A 19071-nucleotide genomic window follows, 5' to 3' on the forward strand; every position below is an offset into this window, starting at 1 on the left:
AGGTTTCATTTGTAAGACAATTCTTTTAGTTTTAATTTTTTTTTTTTTAATAAAATAAATGTACACCTAGGTATGACTTGACTTTAGCCCCTACATAACAAAAAAAAAAATCTCCTTCCCTAACTCCATGCTTCTGCTGCTTGTGCTGTATTGGTTCGCGACAAGTGTCCGTGTCCTGTGTCCTGCCTGCATGGGGCTCTGAAGAGGACCAGCACAGCAATACCCCCTTTTCCCTCACACCCTCCCCTCAACTGATTTACTTACATTCACAACAGTAAAACTGGTTTTGGGAGAGGAACTACTGCAAGCCTTCACCATGTCCTCAGAAATGTGATAAAAGTTAGCACAGCAAAGGGGATTCTAAATTTTTTTGTTGGGCTGATTCACCAAGGGTTTTCTCTTACTCACTGTCTATGGAAAATCCATTTGAGATGAATTATTTACATTTTTTTCCCCTCCCCAAGTGCTTCTGCTTTGAACAATTCAAGAAAGCTGTAGATAAACAAGACGGTCACTGATTTCACGGTGTCCCTAAAATCCATCCACTAAATTTGTTTTCTTGGTTCTTCTGTCTGAAAAAAGGCTTGAGGGAAAGGAACCTAGTGATTTACAGTTTTCCTAGAAAGTCCTTGTGCATAGCTGGCGGTCCTATAATTGTCAAGCTGTAAGACCTGCAGAACTTGTCAGGTTACTAAAATGGTAGCAAACTTTATTTGCATTTCATTACCTACGAAACAGCAGAAAGCAAGGGATGGGGGAGGAAATGTTCCATGTTTGTCACCAAAGCTTTATTGTATCTGGTAACTCACACAATTTATAACAGAACAGCAAAAAATGTTTCATATGTATATACATACTTATATGTACAACCTTGCACAGGCCACTTTGACTGTACACTTTGACTGTGGTCGTAACACAAACTAGTCTTCAGAATTTTTTGTGTACAGAACAAAAAAAAAACAAAAACGGGAGGACACCACCAACCAGACATTATTAATGTGAAAACATACAGTGAAATGACATTACAAGCCCAGTGAAAAATCAGCATTACTCAAAACATACCAATCTACTGCAAATGACATCCTTTAGACAGTAGGCATTGGTTTTTGTTTGTTTTCTTCAGTAGATACCTTAGCCAGAGTCTGAGGCAGAGATTTGTTGTGTAGCTATAAGTCTCTTAAGTGAGGCAACCTCTGCTGATAAGTTTGCTATACCTTGCTTTAAATAGAAGCTCTCTAAGTCAGAGGCTTTGTAGAGGTTGTCCTTGATTTCAACCATTCCACTATTACAGGTGGCCATAGTGTTATCGTTAGGTTCCTTTTGGTGCCAATGACCTGGCTTTAAAGACCAGTCCTGAATACTACTCACTTGGACAGACAAAGGAGGGAGGGAAGAGCTGAGAACGTTATGTACATTGGGTTTTTCAAGCTGGAAATATCTTTTAGCCGACATGTCGATCGGTGATGGCGACTTCTGAGTGGCATCAAACTCATTATCAAAGGTTTCTACTTTGACCTTCATGGCTTTAGCCTTAATTCGGAGTTTATGAGGCAGTGCTGAAGGGTTCGCCTCTGGTACTTTAATGACTGTTGTATGAATATTTTTTAGTTCAACTGGGGAATGAATCGGACCTTTTGGAACCTGCTGCTCATCTTCCCCATCAGATGACTTTCCTACCACAACATCATCGGCTTCTGATGTTCTTGGAGAATTACTAGAAGAACTATTGATTTGCAGCAAAGGGGAATGGGAATACCCAGTAAATGTATTTCCCATGTAGTTCTGATATATGGATGCTGCATATGGACCACTTTCATCTCTTACTTCTCTTACATAATTCTCCATTTCCATAGGTTCTTGCTTTATGCTTTGGAACTTACTTTCAGAGGTTCTGCAGCTGTTCTGAATGGGGCTCTCCCGAGCATGTTCTCCAGAGGATGTCTCTGATATATCAGATACTGAACTTTGTGGGGAGTGCTTAATGACAGAAATACAGCTACTCCCTACCAGAGGATGGTCACCTATGAAAGAGTTCCTGTTTGACGTGGATGGTGGATAATCCTGAAAATATACAGCTGTTGCACTATTGAGTTTCTGTATTTCTTGGGCATAGGCTGCAGAGCTAATAAGACCAAACTTTAGTTTCAGGGACAGCAGCTCAGTCTTTAAGTTAGCATTCTCCTCCCCTAATGCAATAAGTTTATTCTCCAAAACCATGTCATTCAATCGCCGTTTTTCACGAGATCTTTTGGCTGCCTCATTGTTTTTCCGCCTTTTTTCCCAGTACATGGCATCCTTCTTCTCATCTGGAATGAATTCCCGTTTTCTCCGGCATGCCATCTTGTTTGCTTTTTGATTACTCTTATCGCTGAACATTAAGTCATCGCTAGAATCCAGAGATTCTGATGTGTCTGCTGAAGGAGATGTAAGTACTAGGATGTTGTCCATGTTGTTGTTTGTGTCAGTAGATGCTAGTTCCTTTTTAATGGGCTGCATTTTCCTCAACTGCATTAGAAAAAGTCTTCAATAGGTCTAAATGTGCTCAGTTCCTAAGTGGGCAAACTACTGCTTCTGAGACCAAAACAACCCAATGGACACTGCTAGGTTGGAAATCCATCTGCGTTCATTCTCTTGTCTCAAGCTGTCCCATGGTAAAGAACATATCAAGTTCATCTTCTTTTTGGCAATCACTGGGAGTGACTTTTATGTGATCTAAAATAAAGAAACACATAATACAGTTTATTAAAGATCCTGCTTTAAAACCTACTGCTTTTAAAACATGATGATCCAATAAGCAGGAAACGTTCTCCTAATAATAATGCTATTGCCTCACTGTAAAATACACATGGGGCCTCAAGAACTGCAACCTAGAGGTTTCTTTGTAAATTATAAATGTATATAAAATAGGCATGGACTGCTCTATGGAGTTATTATACAATAAGTCTAATGTACTTCCGTTTGACATAGAGGACTGCTATATGCAGTTTTGCTTTGATCAAGTAGGATACTCTGCTTAATTGCGTTCTGCTCTGGAACTGAAGTCGCTCATAAGTCAGGCTCTGTTTGGTAACCCAGAGCTTCTTTGTAGTTACACATTAGGATGCCTTTACATTTCTCACTAAAACCTCAAACAACACAAGTGTGGCTTAATGATTAGAACAACTGGTCCCAGTAAGAACCTATGAGATTTACAGCAACTTCAAAAAGCAGCTGTCTCTTAGAATATCAAAGTAAAGATAAAAGAACAAGTCTTGGGGCCTATTCTCATAACACTTTTTTTTTTTTTAAATGGCAAGAAACTTGCTGGACGCTTGCATAAACGATTTGATTAAACAATCACACTGGCACATGCTTTTCCGTGACATCATAAGTGCATCACACACTGACACTCCCCAAAACCACTGCTACCATCCAACACAGTTACTTCCAAATGGAGGCTTTATTGAGGTTTTAGTGCAAACCAGCAACTAGAAAGGGCCTAACCCCCTCCAAATGAAAGGTCTTAGCTGAATATAATTGCTCTTAAAGAATTGTTGTTAGAAATGTATGCCCAGTGTATTTACAAAATTAATGCAGGTGTATTTAAAAAAAAAAAAAAAACGCCTTTGTCCCACTATCCCTGAGAAGTGCTGACAGTACACTATATTCTACTCTACAGCTATAGATTTGAGCTGGAGCTAATTACTTGGTAAACTGTGCAGTGTAAGGTGAGGAAATGAAAACCAACCACGGCTAGAACATTAGCTGAGGGACAGGCAGCAGCCTTACCCTTCAGTCAAAAGGAAATTCTCCACTTGGCACAACAGTAGAGGTGGTTCCTTTCTCAGCCGCAGTTCTCATCCCCTTCCACTAGAGGTAGCTCTTTAAGACAGACCTGTGACTGGTGTACCTTTTCCAGACAACAGAGGCAGCAAGTGTAAATGCTCCCAATGATGTTTTCCCTGACTGCTGCCTGCCCTCTGTGCATGAGATATGCCGGTGGCACGGATTTGAATCAGGCCATGTATTCTTTACCGGCTTAATTTGTGGAATACGTTAACTTAGTTCAGCTGATCATTTTAAGCTGCCACTGTGATCTACCCAGTGCTGCTTCATTCATTTGGATGCACAAATCTCAGAATTTGGTATGTGCCTTATTCTTGTTTTACAGTCAGCAAAGCAGTTAAGAAAAAAATGGATAAGGTGCTGCATGCATTGGTGCCCTAAAATCAAATAGGCACAGCTGTTGTACAAATTATAATACCTGCAAAAGTCGCTCTTGTACTAAAATATGTAGTATTCTCACAGCACAATATAACATAGCAACATTATCAACTTTGGTGTATGCTTGCATATGGGCCTATTTACTAAAGGTTTTCTCATATTTTCTATCTTTGGGAAAAATGCTTAATACAGGGACAGCCAATTCCGGTCTGCAAGAGCCACAAACGGGTCTAGTTTTCTGAATATCCACAATGAATATGCATGAAATAGTTTTGCATGCATTGCTTCCATTGTATGCAAATTTATCTCGTGCATATTCATTATGGATATCCTGAAAACCCTGCCTGTTTGTGGTTCTTGAGGACTGGAGATGACCACCCCTGGCTTAGTGCACAGGAGCCCTTGATATTCGAATCAAGGTGGGACTTTAACTCCGTTTACGGTATTTGCTAGCTAAGAAAGGTACGCTGATTCCGCAAGCTGCAGGAAATGTTCGTCCTAGCTTTGCATTTAGACCTGACGTCTGATATAACTCATATGAAAACAAAATGAGGCTGCCCTCATAACAAAACTGTGTTCTCATTCCTCTACATAAACTTCCCTATACCTAATTTTCCAGTTAGTCATCGTCCTCCTAAAACCACATTTAGTAAGATAACGACTCACACATACACAATTTAACCATCCACTTAGCACTCATACTGTGTCCTGCCGGTTCAACAACGTCAGTGCTGATGGGTTAACGTCACGATGTTTCTTGAAGGTACTTTTAAAATGACTGATAAGACCAGTCTTGGTGGCATTTCTTTCATACCTACGGGCACAATCCTTCATGAACCTGGTCACCCTTACCAGCCTGAAAAATTCCTAACGTCACCGCAGAGCGATATTCTACCACTTTTTCCTCATCTTTGCCAGAAAATGCAAACAGTGACGGAATAACAGTTACTATATGTACGGTGATCAGGACATGGTTCCTGTCTTAGTGAATTGTGTTAAAGTCTTTTATTCAGGTGCAGTAAGGTCACAATGGCAAGTAATCTAGGATTACCTGAAATCTAGGATTAAGAATTAATTACACATCTTTGATTGCAGATGTTTTCGCTCTAGGAATAGGTCCAGAAACCAGTCCTATAGGGTCAGTTGTACTGTATTTCTAACAGCGGCAGCATTGAGGTGCCACAGAACAGAGCATAAATAATTGATAACATACGCCTGTGGGGCATGGCGGCAAAGACCATTGATACTTTTGCACCTGCATACGTTTAGATTTGATTTTCCAAGAGAAACTACACGTGCTTGTGTTACAGGGGGAACAGCAACATATGCAGAATTTATAGTTCAGTTCTATGCATGTACATTTCTCCCCTGAACCAAACACTGCACAGGAGCCATGCTTTGATAGCAGCTAAATATAGCTGGGCTACAATTAGCCACTGCATTTTCTAACCCAGGGAACTAAACATCTAACTCCCTGCTTAGACACCTAGACCCCCTTTGAAAATCACATCCTCCCTCTCTCTCCTCTCCACTAGGGCAGGGTTGTCAGCCCAGTCCTCGAAGATACAGCCAGCCCGTCAGGTTTTCAGGATATCCACAATGAATATGCATGAGCTGGATCTGCATACAATGTCTAAGCAGGGAGTTAGGTGTTTAGGTCCCTGGGTTAGAAAAATGCCCAGGGTGCAGTGGCTAATTGTAGCCCAGCTCCACAATGAATATGCATGAGCTGGATCTGCATACAATGCAGGCAATGCATGCAACTCTAGTTGATGCATATTCATTGTGGATGTCCGGTAAACCTGACTGTCTGGGTATATCCTAGGGACCGGGTCTCTGCATTAAAGTATAATATTTAGATCCTTAATAGGTTACTATGGCTCTGAAATTAGGTGACATATATTTTTGAAAAGCACAATTACCATTGCCACTTTTCAGGATTTTCAAATTACTTTTAACAAATCTGTGGCAATACTTATTGCAGGTATTCAGGAGTCTACATAGTAATATTTTGCCTAAGACAAGAAAATATTGTTGGGAAATACATTTTTTTAACAACAGTGAGCTTAGTATATTTTTTCCACTAATTTGCCCCAGACCTTTAGTCGTATTGAGGCTTGAACTCATTGGCAATGATAAACACTGCCAGCCAAAAGAAAGACAACACCAGAATTACATACTATATCTCACGCCATGCCACAGTTAAAGAGGCAGAGTCCTAAAATATCCTCAAAAGGCAGACCCTGGCGTTGCTTTGACATACTGACACCTTTCAAAGCATAGCCAGCATTTCCATGACACCATGAAGAAACGACTATTTATGCCTCAAAACATGTCAGGAGTGCTGTCCATCATTTACCGGTAGCTTTCGCACAAACCTTCACTTTGGAGAACTACTGTACTTAGCAGCAAGACTGTCTGGTGCTGAGTCTCTGGCTACAGCAGCACCGGTAAGCAGCCATATTGCTTTTCTGACAGTAGATAACAAGTTAAAATGGAAACAAAAATGTCTACAAAGGCATTAAAGAAAAGTGTTTTCTTATGTTCTTTAACTAATAACAGGATATACAGTAGACTATCTACAGATCACAAGGCCATCAAGTTATGAGCACAGCAAAGATTTGGTTGCATTTCCAGCTTCTTTAAACAATGACAGTCAGTCTAATTATGATGCTGTAATGCATAGACCAAACACGTGAGGTTTGTCTGTAAATCACTTTCTTTGGGATTCAGCCCGATCGAGAGCCTGCAAAATAGCTAAACTCCAAGCAGCAACGATGGCAGAGTGCCTCCAATGTAAAAGCCATTTCACCGCATCTGTATTTAACAATTCTGAGGGAAAACACAAGTATTTACACATACACTAATAATCCATAACGATTCCTCAGACAACACGCAGCAAGGCAACATTTTTAATTTTGATGATTCATTTATCAATTAGAGAAAACATTCCTCATTAAAAAAAAAAATCTTAACGAACACTTCCAGCTGCCTATCATGAGTCACTGCTGCAGGGTTTTCTTTTTTAGCAGCTGAAAGTTAATGGCATTGGGCATGAAGCAAGCGGCATAATGGCACTCACTGTTATTAGCATCAATACCTTCAACAGAGTTGCTTGAAAATCCCACCAGGAAAACAAGCAGCAGCATATGCAGATATCAACAAAATTCATCTCTCTGTAAGAGATTCATTGACATGGTCCCTTGATTTCAGTGGCGCCACAGACACTGAGAGATGAGGTCATGGAGCAGGGATGGCGAACTCCATTCTGCAAGTTCCACAAACAGGCCAGGATTTCAGGATACCTACAGTGAATATGCGAGAAAGATTGGCATGCACTGCCTCCATTGTTTGCAAATCAAACCTGGCCTGTTTGGGGCACTCGAGAACTGGAGTTCCACCATCCCTATCATTGAGCTTAGGGGTGGAGAAGTGTCTCTGACATTCCACAATGGGAGATGTCTTTTCCTAATTGAGTGCCTTAGCAAAGCTCATGAGCCCACTTGACTCGGAGTTCTTTCAGGTCTCTTTTTCTGAGAGAGAGGAGCTCCAGGGGTTGTCTCTCCAAGGGAGAGAACCAACCCTCTCCTCTCCTCAGAGGGTGGCTTTCAGGTCCCTAGGGATCACGGAGATCCTGTCTTGGGGCTCCAAGCGTGGATTCCTGAGTTATTCCAAAGAATGAAAGACGAGGTCTCAAAGAAGAGGAGAGAAAAAGGATATTCTTAGTGGGGAATTAGAGGGAAGACTGCCTTGCAGGGAGAAGATTCCAAGAACTGCTGACTAAAAGAAAGTATTAACATTAAAAGTTTCTGAAGCATATAAGCAGAAATTCCAGTTTTCCTACTGAGAGTATCCAGTCTGCAGTTACCATTGGGGAAATGCCCAGGGAGGGTGTCTTGTGGAAAGTACATATTGCTAGGGTGTTCAGATTCTCTGTTGAGTGTGTCTGTGATTTTTTTCCTGGAAATGGTTTGTATTGCTGTGCACTAGTAGTTAATAGTGAACTACTTGCTATTTTCTTCCTGCAATCAATTTTTCAGGAAACGGATTTGTTTTAAATAACAGATACTGTGTACCTGTGTGCTTTTGTGCTGTGCTACTGCAGATGACCTCTAGGAAACCCTAAGGACCATGAAAGAGTTTTTCACTTCCCCCTCCCCCCACTACTGGGAGAAGAACCCCAGGTGCCCGGGTCGGAATGCAGCCCCAGCACGCCCCTGTGCCCTATTAGCTGGCATGGGACAGGGGTTATGTATCCATTTCCCTTTCCAAAAAATAGAGTTAAATATTTGGCCCACTTTATTGTACTCAGAACGGGTTAGCCTTCTCTCACATTCATGAATTTCTCAGTTTTGCAATTTTTTGCCGGTGGCCAGAAACTGGTTTCCCCTTTCTTCTCATTAAGAGTGATTACAGGGTACATGAATGCCAGTCTACGCTCTCTAAGCAGTGATAGTTAGATCCTGCTCCACCATCCTTCTTGTGTCACACGAGTAAAACGGCAGCATACTGAGGCTACCTTAGCAGTCCCACCAGCCTTAGAAAAAACTGAATCTTCTGCCAATAAACATTCTGCAAGAAGCTCTTGCACTATGAACAACAACAAATGGGAAGCGATACAGACTTTGGCATGTTTTGCTTTCAGAAGACTGTGTGGCATCACTGGCTTCCTCTACATATAGTGACCAAAAGAAGACGATGGGGCCAGTGTATGAAACTGATTGAAAATCGGCTGTTAATGCAGGCTAACATGCCCATCATGATATGTGTTTGCAAGCTCATTAATGCATAATGTAATAAAAGGAGCCAAGCTTTTACTACATCATGCGTTAAAAGCAGGATTTTACATTAACTAAAACATTTGCATTAACTCCGCCATTGTTATGCTCAGGTTGTGAACCCTTGGCCGACAGGAGGATGGTGTACCTTCCGGAGGGTCCATAGGTTCTCTCGTCGGGTGGTGAGGCAGAGCAGGAGACAGGACCAGCTGACCCCTGGCACTGGAGACTGAGGCGACTGCGAAAGCGGATGAAGAGACGAGAAGGGGAGCTGAGTCTTCACCCCTGGAAGTCTGTGGAACCCCCAGGAGGAGCCCATAGGGACCCAGACCGCTGGGACTTAGGCGGACCTTTGAGAGGTCAGGTGACGGTGCAAGGGCTGACTGGAGCTTCACCCTGGAAGCCCGCGTCCCCCCGGGAGGAGCCCGTAGGGACTCGGGCCGCTGGGACTTAGGTGGGCCCTTGGAGACGGTAGTCATGAAGGAGTCCTAGGTTGGGTGCCAGAGGGTCGTCGCTCACCAGTCCGAAGTCGTACGCCAGAGAATCACCACTTGCCATGCCGAAGTCAGGAACCAGAGAATCACCATAAGCCAATCCAAAGTCAGGAACCAGAAATACCAAGACGAAGCAGGAACCAGAAGCCAAGCTCAAGGAACTCACCGAAGCAAGTGGACTAGACAGTAATCAGACGTTGCCAAGTCGAGGAATGAGCAGAGAAAGTCTCCCTTTATACTTCCTCTGCTCCAGCTCATAGGGAACAGCTGAGCCTGGTTAAAGGGATCATGTCCCTTTAAGGCTAATGAGGAGGCGTGGCCTCGCACCTAAAGATGGCGGCGGCCATCTTTGATTTTGCCCCGCGGAGGAGAGATGCCGCGATGGGGGAGCAGGACGGCCACCCCTGCAGCGAGCAGCTCGGGAGGCCGTGCGGGAGCGACGGCCTGAATCAGAGCCCTCCCCCGGGGCGCAGGAACGCCACGGATAAGGTAGGGGGCCACAGTCGTGGGGCACCACGACCGCGGAACACAACAGCCATTAATGCAAAAAGTTGACTATGCATCTGAGAGATGTAGTTCATTTTTTTGCATCAAGGGCTAAATTAATACAAGATCGTTAGTGGAAATTATACTAATTTGCAATAATTGGATATGAGCCGATTAAATCGAATTAGCTCATTTAAGTATTGTTTGTGTTAATCAACTTCATGTCCAAGTTAACGGTAATGCAGGCTAATACATTAAGGTATGTTAACTGTTGCAAGTGTTAACGTGCATTAAAATGCATTTCACACGCGTTCACACTTGAGAAAAAAAACACAGGACAGCTTCTTGGCCAAGTCCATAAGCAAAGCGCATCAAACAGCACTGACTGATAAATGGGGGTAACCTGTATGGCGCAGCAGATACTACCATGGGAAGCTTGCTGGGGAGACTGGATGGACCATTGGTCCTTTTCTGCCGTCATTTCTATGTTTCTATGTTTCATTAATGCTAAATTACTTTAGTACATTGGCTAGTACATTAGCATTCTAACAGTGGGCTCACGAAAGGTGAATTTTAAAAGCCTGCACACCAAAACCGGGAGATACGCGAATATGTTGGGCTGGCGTACGCCAACTGGATTTTAAAATCCGCCCGAGTATGCGCGTTATCTCCCGTCGGGCGCACAATTGATAAGTTCCAAAAAAGGGGCGGGGAATGGGCGTGGTCTGGGAAGGGCATAGGTGCTCCTGGATTACAACTTCAAATTGGCGCATAAATACTTACGCGCCTAGGGTCCCCTGCCGCATAACTTTTCCTTTGCTATGGATGACGTGTTAGTAATAAAATAAACAGATCGGCGGGCTTTTAAGGGTCAGGGCTAACAGGGGAAAAGGGAGGCAATTAAAATTGGGTGGGGGGGGGGGGTTTGGAAGTCCTGTTCCTTTTCTGTGCAAACTGGTAACGAACTGGGAAAACTGTTAATGGCGTCGTGTCTTTTAAAATCCCACTCACGCAGTGGGAGTGGCATTTGTCACACACACAGGCACTTGTCTGCTTAAAATTGCACGCACATATGCACGCAATCAAGCTATTTTATGACGGGCGTGTGTTATAAAATGGCCGCATCCCTGGGCGTGGGCTGACAACCACACGCCCGCACGCCTATTTAAAAGTTACCAACAACGGTTACGTGATTCGAGTGAAGAAAAGTGCTGCTTTGAGAGCACCTGTGTGATAAGACTACACACACTGAACTGACAAATGACCCATTATTCTGGAGGAATAATTCTGGTCACTTCTGACTGTTTTAACAACTGCTTTCTGCAGCTTTTTGGTGCAGGTGAAGCAAATTTCAAATGGAAGAAGCAGGACTGCAGGCGACATACTGCCCTGTCATACACACAAGTTCGAAACCTAGGGGTATGTGCCCAACGTTCCTGCAGAAACTGGGCCTGCTTGGTGAGAGGAGGCCCAGGCACTGCCACTAATCCCCGTGTGTGTGTGTGAGGAGGCCCAGGCACTGCCACTAATCCCTGTGTGTGTGTGTGTGTGTGTGTGTGTGTGTGTGTGATCTCACACCAGTTCTCTGTAGAGGGTCTGATTATGATTCAGAATATACATTTATTTTGTTTTTACCCTTCTGAAGACATGATTAAACTGTGATCATCATTTAGTACAGTACGAGGAGTGAGACAACGAAACTCACACAAGCATACACGGTCACACCATCCACGCTACATAAACAATTATGCAACGTGGATGCTACAAAGCCTATTTCTAGTGCCTGGTACACCTCGGCCTAAACTTTTGTTTCGCAGTACGCTGTAAGAAACATTGACCATAACTCTGTTTTATGGGACCTGTTCAAAAAAGATTCTCTCTCTCCTTCGCTTTTGGCCCCATTCCACTGATTTCTAGGCGCAGTAACAAAAAAAAACAAAAAACACTTGATCAACACTGCTGGTTGCCATTACACAAGGCACGTTATATAAGACAAGGTTGTGGACACACTGTAAATAACACTTGTGATTCTGCTGACAGCATGAGGCTGTGCTGGCAAGAGCCACTTACTACAAAATCACAGCTCCCAATAACTTGCAGGAATATACTGATCGCTCAGAAGGCGAGGCTGAAGGTGCAGGAAAAAATAAACGGGTTAAAATATCTGCGCTTTTCTTCAACGTCCAACATCGTAAGGGATTTTGATGCCCCACCCCCACCCTCCCCAGATCATATGCATCGATTGCCAATAGTGGGAGAGAACGCTTGCACACGGATAGACAGAACAACAGACTCATAAGCTGAGCAACTAGTCAGGAAGGTGGGGGGGGGGGGGGGGGAGGGAAAGGCATTAGTTAGTTTCCTTGCTTTCCTTATTTTTTTTTTGATTCAATTTTTAAAAGGTTAAGAAATGAGGAAGCCTGGGCATCAAGGAGAGCAATCCTCCTGGGCTGAGGTTCTGTAGCACTGCATGACGTTTGCGCTGACAGGCAACCGCTACCTATCCAAAAGAGAAAACGTTCATATCCAATGGACTCTCCCCTCCTCATATCTGCATCCCTTAGCTGCGGTTTGGTGACAGCACCCCCGTCACAGAGCCCGTTCAGCTTTCTTCCCAGGTTTCCAGCGGGCCGGCAGGAATCCTCACGGACAGGAGCTCCGAATAATGCATCTGGCTGGCATACGAACTCTTAAAACACAGCATATTCTAGTTAGTGCCCTCGAGCCTTTTAAAATGAAAGCAAACTTCTCTTCTGTTTTGCAATGCTTTGATGGGGGGGCAGTTTCAAACATGACATTGTCAACCGTACAGAGGCAAACTTCTTCAATTCATTTGTCACGTTATTAAATGCATAAAATGCCCATTGGGTACAATAAATCTCTCTTTTGGTATAATCAAGCCTTTCAGGTTGTATATTATGTGCTCCTTCGATGCCTTTCGCCTGACGTTTGCTCAGATCATTAACACGGGAGTTGTACTAGTCTTAGAGTCCTGTTTACTAAATGGAGTTAACACATGTTAAAAAAAACATGTTAAAATGTATTATTGGGCAAGCTTGCGCAAGCATTATCAATAACGCTGAAACCATTGCTGGGACAAGTGGCAAAAATGAATGGCCTGCGTCGCATGCAGAGGAGCTCATTAATATTAAAAAGGATTCATGTGGATGGCCATAAACCTTGCATTCCTCAATAAGCCTTGAAAGAGCTGCCGTTAGCTCCCTAACTGGTATGGCGATGCTCGGGAGCCTGTCCCTTCCCCCAAATATTTAAAGGGACACGTAGCCCCAAATTACATTCCCCGCAACTGCATTCAATGGGGATCGCTTTTGCCCTGGTGGGGGGGGACCCCAGAGGCTCTGACTAAAGACTAAGGGGGATCCAGGAGTGGGGAGAGGGGGAGCTGTGGTGCCAGCAGAAGGATCGTGGTTTCTTAGCCAGGGTTGGTGTTGGGGGGGGGGGGGGTTGCCAGGGAGGCAGATGGGGATCTGGTTTAGACAAAGGGATTTTGTTCAAAGTAATTTGGGGCGATGTGCCCTTTTTAAGCATCCTGCCAGAGGAGCCAGGGACGTGTGCTCCCACTGCCGGTAGCACGCAAAGATTATTGCCGCTGGCAACCTCTGTGTCTTACTGGCCATGGACACCCAGGATGTACTAAACTGCAACAATCACTTGCCACAGTTTAGCAAATCCCATGGGAACGCACTGTGTTGCCACACTTTATTTAACGCACCATTTCATCGCATTTTTGAAAATAGGACCGGCCTCCCTGTGCTGCTATTTCTTCTTCACACATCAAGAAACAAGAGAACCTGACATGAGTGGTGACGGCTGTTGGTGATTCACCAAGGAGGCATGGGATGCTGTTATTTTTTCAATCTATCCTGGCTCAAAAAATTAAAAGCTGTTTTTGACAGTGGGGAAAATGTCTCCTTAAGGTTTTCCGATTATCTTCCTCCTTTTCAGAGCTTGGAGGTTGGGAAGCAATTTAAAAATCTACCTCATTTAAACATAAAAGTACTTCTGCATCCACTGGACATCCTGTAATTCTAGATCTTTCATTCCTTATTCTCAGAAATACTAAATGAATAGTTTAATGTACACACATCTTTTCATTCGAAACAACAAATCTACCAATATTTTTTGGGAAACTCAGCTTGACAGTTAAAACAAAGCCATGAAGTTTTTTCTTTCTCATTCTGACTTATAAGCCCAAATGTGAAAAAAAAAATGAATGTCAGCATGCTTCCTCCTTTAACATTTGCTTTACAGTGATGCCATTGCAGAATGAGATCCAAAATCTATATTTAAAACAGCTCAAGGTACTTTAAAAAACTGTTTTCATGCAATAAATTAATTTTAAAAAAAATTCCACAAAGAACTACTTTATCTTGTTCATGAGAACAACTCTTCCTGAAAGTCACCCTCTCTGAATCTGCCCCTCAAGACCCTCATTTTTTATTGGTTTTCCCATCTGCTCTGGATCATGATGTCCCTGTAACCGGATCTGTCACCAGCAGCTGAGAGGGGATGGAAAGGCTTCCATAACTTCCACAATCAATGCAGCTCTGCTAACTCATCGCTCCGATCCTGCTTTGATGACTTCTGGTTTTCTTTCTTTGAAATGCTGAGTCAGCACAATTTCTTTCTTTTTGTTTTTGTTTTTTTTTTAAGTTTTATGTTCTACAGCACATTCACCAATGTGATGGGGTCAATGTACTGGTTTGTGAAACCTTGATTTTTGTGTTCCTTTCTTTGTACTGGAAACAAGATGTATTTAAGTATCGCAACACCACTTGCATCCATACACATGGGATTCTATAATTTCCTCACTCATAGCAAAGCAGTTAATACCTACAATGCATCCATGATATACTTCATGACACCAAAGCAAATGTACATTATCCAATTTCCTTTCTTCCTCTTGCCAACCCTTCCAGAAAAAAAAGTTCCCAAAAGCTAGCCAGGAAATGCATTAAGTTAGTCCAATAAAAATATATCACTTTATAGTTTTTTTTAATTGTCCTTTATTTCCAAACTTCTGATACAAAATGTTCCTAAGACAACTGGAAAAAGATTGTGAAAGTTAACTTTCAATATTGCTATTAAAGAATTCAGTTATGTAATATGTGTGCTTGTGTTATGCAACTTGGGCAAGGATCAACTCATGCAATTGCAAAACAATAAACTGGATTTCAAGCAATGCAAAAACAGCAGCAATTGTCATCACATTTGGTTTAAGGGGAATTATTCAAAACAGGGAATTTTTGTGATCTTTTTTTCTGTTATATTTTAAATCAAATTACAAATTCAAATTCCTTGCTGTTCTATTTAGGACAGTCAGTCTTAACAGTGTTCCAAATTTTAAAATAATCTATAACTGAGCATTTTATTCCATTGCTTTTTAACTGAGAAAAATACTCTATCACTCTACAACCTGTCCTGCAAGAAGTTTTGTTATTTTACTGCATACCTTGAATCTACTATTAATGGTGTCAAAAACAGCTTAAAGAAATTGTTAAAACATCACATGAGTAAGAATCAGCGAGATGTATTTTAGGAACAGCTGCATTACTCTGATGTGCTCTAATTTTAGTTCACGCAACCATTAACCATTACTGGAGACATTATTGTACAAATAAATTCCAGTAAAACCAATGTTCATGTACATAGAAAGAATCTCATTTTCCAGCAGAATGTTAGGGAATGAACCCTGAATTATGCCTGATTGCTAAAAGGGTCATTAATGGCCAGAAGATGCTACCAGGGCTCATTTATCAGGTGGCACAGTCATGTCCAGAAGAATAAAACAAGAGAGCCATTTCGGTACAAAGAGAAAATAGATTTCTGATAGCTGCAGTACAAAAGATTAATTTCACATACACACAAAAAAAATGCCCTATCTGGGTAAAGGACAAAGGACAGCTTCTCTATCTTAGGCATACACAACGACATGTCAGGCATAATTTCTCAAAATAACTTCTGTCCAAGCTAAAGGCTTATTTATCACAGTTCAGAAAGATGTGATCATAAATATCAGTAGACAAGTGATTAGTGTTACTAAACTGTACTGTAACTCTATGCTCTCCAGCAAGAGCCCTACCCACATACATACACACACACACACACACACACACACCAAGAGAAACAGAACAAAGGCATTCCTCTACATCTGAATAAATGAGTCCCAGGAGCTGCATGAATTCATAAGGGGCGATGCTCAGGTTGCATTCAAACACCTTCCAAGCACCTTTCTTCATTAGCAAGAGTCACAACAGGCTTTCATCTTCGCTGGCAAATTCAAAGGAGTGAAGTAGTGAATGTCTGTTAAGCACACTTAGGAGGAGCTACATGGATTGCTTAACATATTTCCACTTGTAACAAAGAGGGAGACGGAGAGTCGTTCCCCCCCCCCCCCCCCCCCCCCCCCCCTTTCTGTGTGAGTGCATTAATGAACAGCTCGAGTACACACACACTCAGAGTGTACGTGACTGGAGGCGCATGCCTCGCTCTCCAGGCTACTCAGCCTTATCCGTCTCCCCCGCTCAGTGCAAACAAGCAGCAGGATCCGTTCATACTCCTATCGCTGAGAATCGTGCGGCGTATGTCCTTCCCAATCAACAGTGCTAGCTCCCCCCACACGCGCGCGCGCCCGGGCGGCGCGCTCCCTCCCTCCTCCAGCAGCAGCTGCTGCCTCTACCTCTCCCACCATCGCCTTATAGAACAAAGGAATGCGGAGATCAGCAGCAGCAGCCCAGCCGAGTCCATTCACTCCCCGGCTTCGGCATCGCAAACCACCGCACCAACGCCTCCCGACAGCTGGGGCCAACACCCCAAGGCCCGGGCCAAAGCTGCACACTTCCCAGCGGTCAAGCGTGCAATTATGGCAACACCTTCTCCCCGTCTGCCTGCGGAAAGCAGGGAAAAATAGCCCCCCCCCCCCCCCCCCCCGCCGACCTATGGTGACATGGGGAGAGCTTCGCCTTCACCTAGACCTTGTTTCTAGCAGCTACCTGCTGCACAAAAAAAGAAAAAAAAAACACCCCAGAACGTAAACTCTACAAACCAGAAAGTTTCATCTATTTTCCTAGAAAGATGTTAAATATCCATGCATCTTTATCGTAATACCACATTTTTAAATGAGAAAAATATTTTGAATGTATGGAACACATTTAACATCTGTGAGTGTGTCTTTCTGTATTTTATGGACACATATTACCCCTGGGTTTGTCTATTTTACATCCTTTATCGGGAAAAATCAAGAAAAAATAAATATGTAATCAGCCACCTCCAGTTCTGCACTGTAATTACACTACTACGGTACTAGCAACCATGTGTTTGTTAGATAGAAGGCACTTGCCTACTCACCACAATTCAGTTGTTAATTGTGGCAAGTACAGCATATCAATAGAGCAATCCATGGTAACGCTGACTCGAGGGAGAGGCAAAAGGCCCTGGGTCGCCTATTTCTGCTGCTCTGGAGGAAAGAACAGAAATAGCAGGCGAAGCCACAACTGCGAAAATGTGATACTTTGTGCTAAACATAGACAAACACAAATTTGATTTTACATAGTATGACGCATTCAGCACCGTGAGCAAAGCAGATGCGCACATCCAATTGTCTACTCTCCTTCGCCAGCTTTGTTCAAACATCCTTTAAAAACAAAATCTATCACAGTGATTTTTTTTTCTCCAGGCTGAGATTGTCCTAGTTTCTTTTGTAGCAAGATTATAAAATCACGTAATCAGCTCCCGCTCTCTCAGCCTGACTGCCAGCAGACTCTGTGGTTACATAATGCAACATTTCCAGGAACTGTTATGTGATCAGCCTTGCAGGGTCTGACAATCCTTGGATTCGGTAAGAAACAAGAAGGCATGAACAAATACATGATTCTGCTAGGAAAGTTTATCAAGGAAAATATTTGCATCCCTACATTATAAATATTCATTCTAAAATTCTACAAAAAAAATAAAAATCAATCATTTCGCTGTGTTGCACGATCATCGTTGCAAATAAACGTTACCTACAGTATGTTTAAATTGGATTTAGTAACCTAATTTCCTAATGCTGCACCTGAATTACGGTAGTCTTGCACACCCATACCGTATAATCCTCAGCAGGATCGAACGGTGTACAAATTATGCACTGTATGAAAGAGGAAGGCACTCAAACCCGCCTTTCGGGCTGGTTAAACACATCACCAGCAACAAAAGGAGGAATGTAGGGATAAAGACACAGCCCAAAAGAGAAGGAATTTTTCACTGAGCATTATCTTGTTAGCATTTTACCAACCTTTCCTTAAATAATACCTTTTTAAGAAACAGTAAATAAACATCAAGCGATGACGCTTTTTTGACAAAAGAAATCGCTGCCAGTTCCCCCCCCCCCCCCCGGGAGTGATCGGTGTCAGATCAACCTCCATGGTGCTTTCCCTATCAAAACATCAATTTTTCAGGAGACAGCTTATGCAAGAATGAAGTAGCGAAGCCGCAGCTCCCAGGGTAGGCACCACTCCGAGAGTCCCCCCCTTAGCCCTGAAACGCCCCTTAGAAAGTTAACAAGGGAAGCAAACGTTCGGGAGAATAAGGAATCCCACTTTCGAGAGCATGGAGAGAGAGAGACAAAAAAAATGTTTTACCTTTTTCGATCTCATTGGCAGGGCATAAGATTAAAACTCCGGCACGCTGGAAAGCAAGGAGCCTCCCAGCTTCTTTTCGCCTTTGCCTCCGTTCGTCACAGAGAGAGAGAGAGAGAGAGAGAAAACAAATACGAGAACTCAGAAGACGGAGTTTTAAAAAGCGGCTTCTCAGAAGCGCCTCTCGCGCCGTCCCTCCCCGCGCTCGGTTGGAGCCTGCAGCGGGGATCTGTGTTAGTAGGTCAATGCTCCTCGACGTACACTCAATGCACTGCCAGCCTAGCCCCGGCTCACAGCCGCCCGTCGCCAATCAGAGCGCGGCACTCCGGCACGCCAGCCAATGGCGGCTTCCTGCAGGGACCGAGAAGGCGGGACCTACCCTGAATTGAGGGGAGGAAAAAAAAAAAAAAAAACACCTCCACTGTGAAGGCTGGTACAGTAGGATGGATGTGCTGGATTGCGTAACCAGAAGAG

The 19071-nt window shown here is 43.2% G+C and overlaps 1 protein-coding gene across 1 annotated transcript; it reads right to left on the reverse strand.

Annotated features, from left to right (window-relative positions):
• Positions 1 to 757: 757 nt before the first annotated feature.
• On the reverse strand, positions 758 to 18862 carry NFIL3 (nuclear factor, interleukin 3 regulated). Its single transcript, XM_029618761.1, has 2 exons — positions 18601 to 18862; positions 758 to 2712 (listed from the first exon to the last, which is right to left on the reverse strand). The coding sequence occupies exon 2, from the start codon at positions 2509 to 2511 to the stop codon at positions 1132 to 1134; it is 1380 nt and encodes a 459-aa protein (XP_029474621.1). The 5' UTR covers positions 2512 to 2712; positions 18601 to 18862; the 3' UTR covers positions 758 to 1131.
• Between the last annotated feature and the right edge of the window lie 209 nt (positions 18863 to 19071).

This window comes from Rhinatrema bivittatum, chromosome 1 (genome assembly GCF_901001135.1).
Source record: "Rhinatrema bivittatum chromosome 1, aRhiBiv1.1, whole genome shotgun sequence".
Taxonomy (NCBI): domain Eukaryota; kingdom Metazoa; phylum Chordata; class Amphibia; order Gymnophiona; family Rhinatrematidae; genus Rhinatrema; species Rhinatrema bivittatum.

Excerpts from the sequence above, each read along its gene's own strand:
- NFIL3 (XM_029618761.1), bottom strand. The coding sequence starts at position 2,511 with ATGCAGTTGAGGAAAATGCAGCCCATTAAAAAGGAACTAGCATCTACT.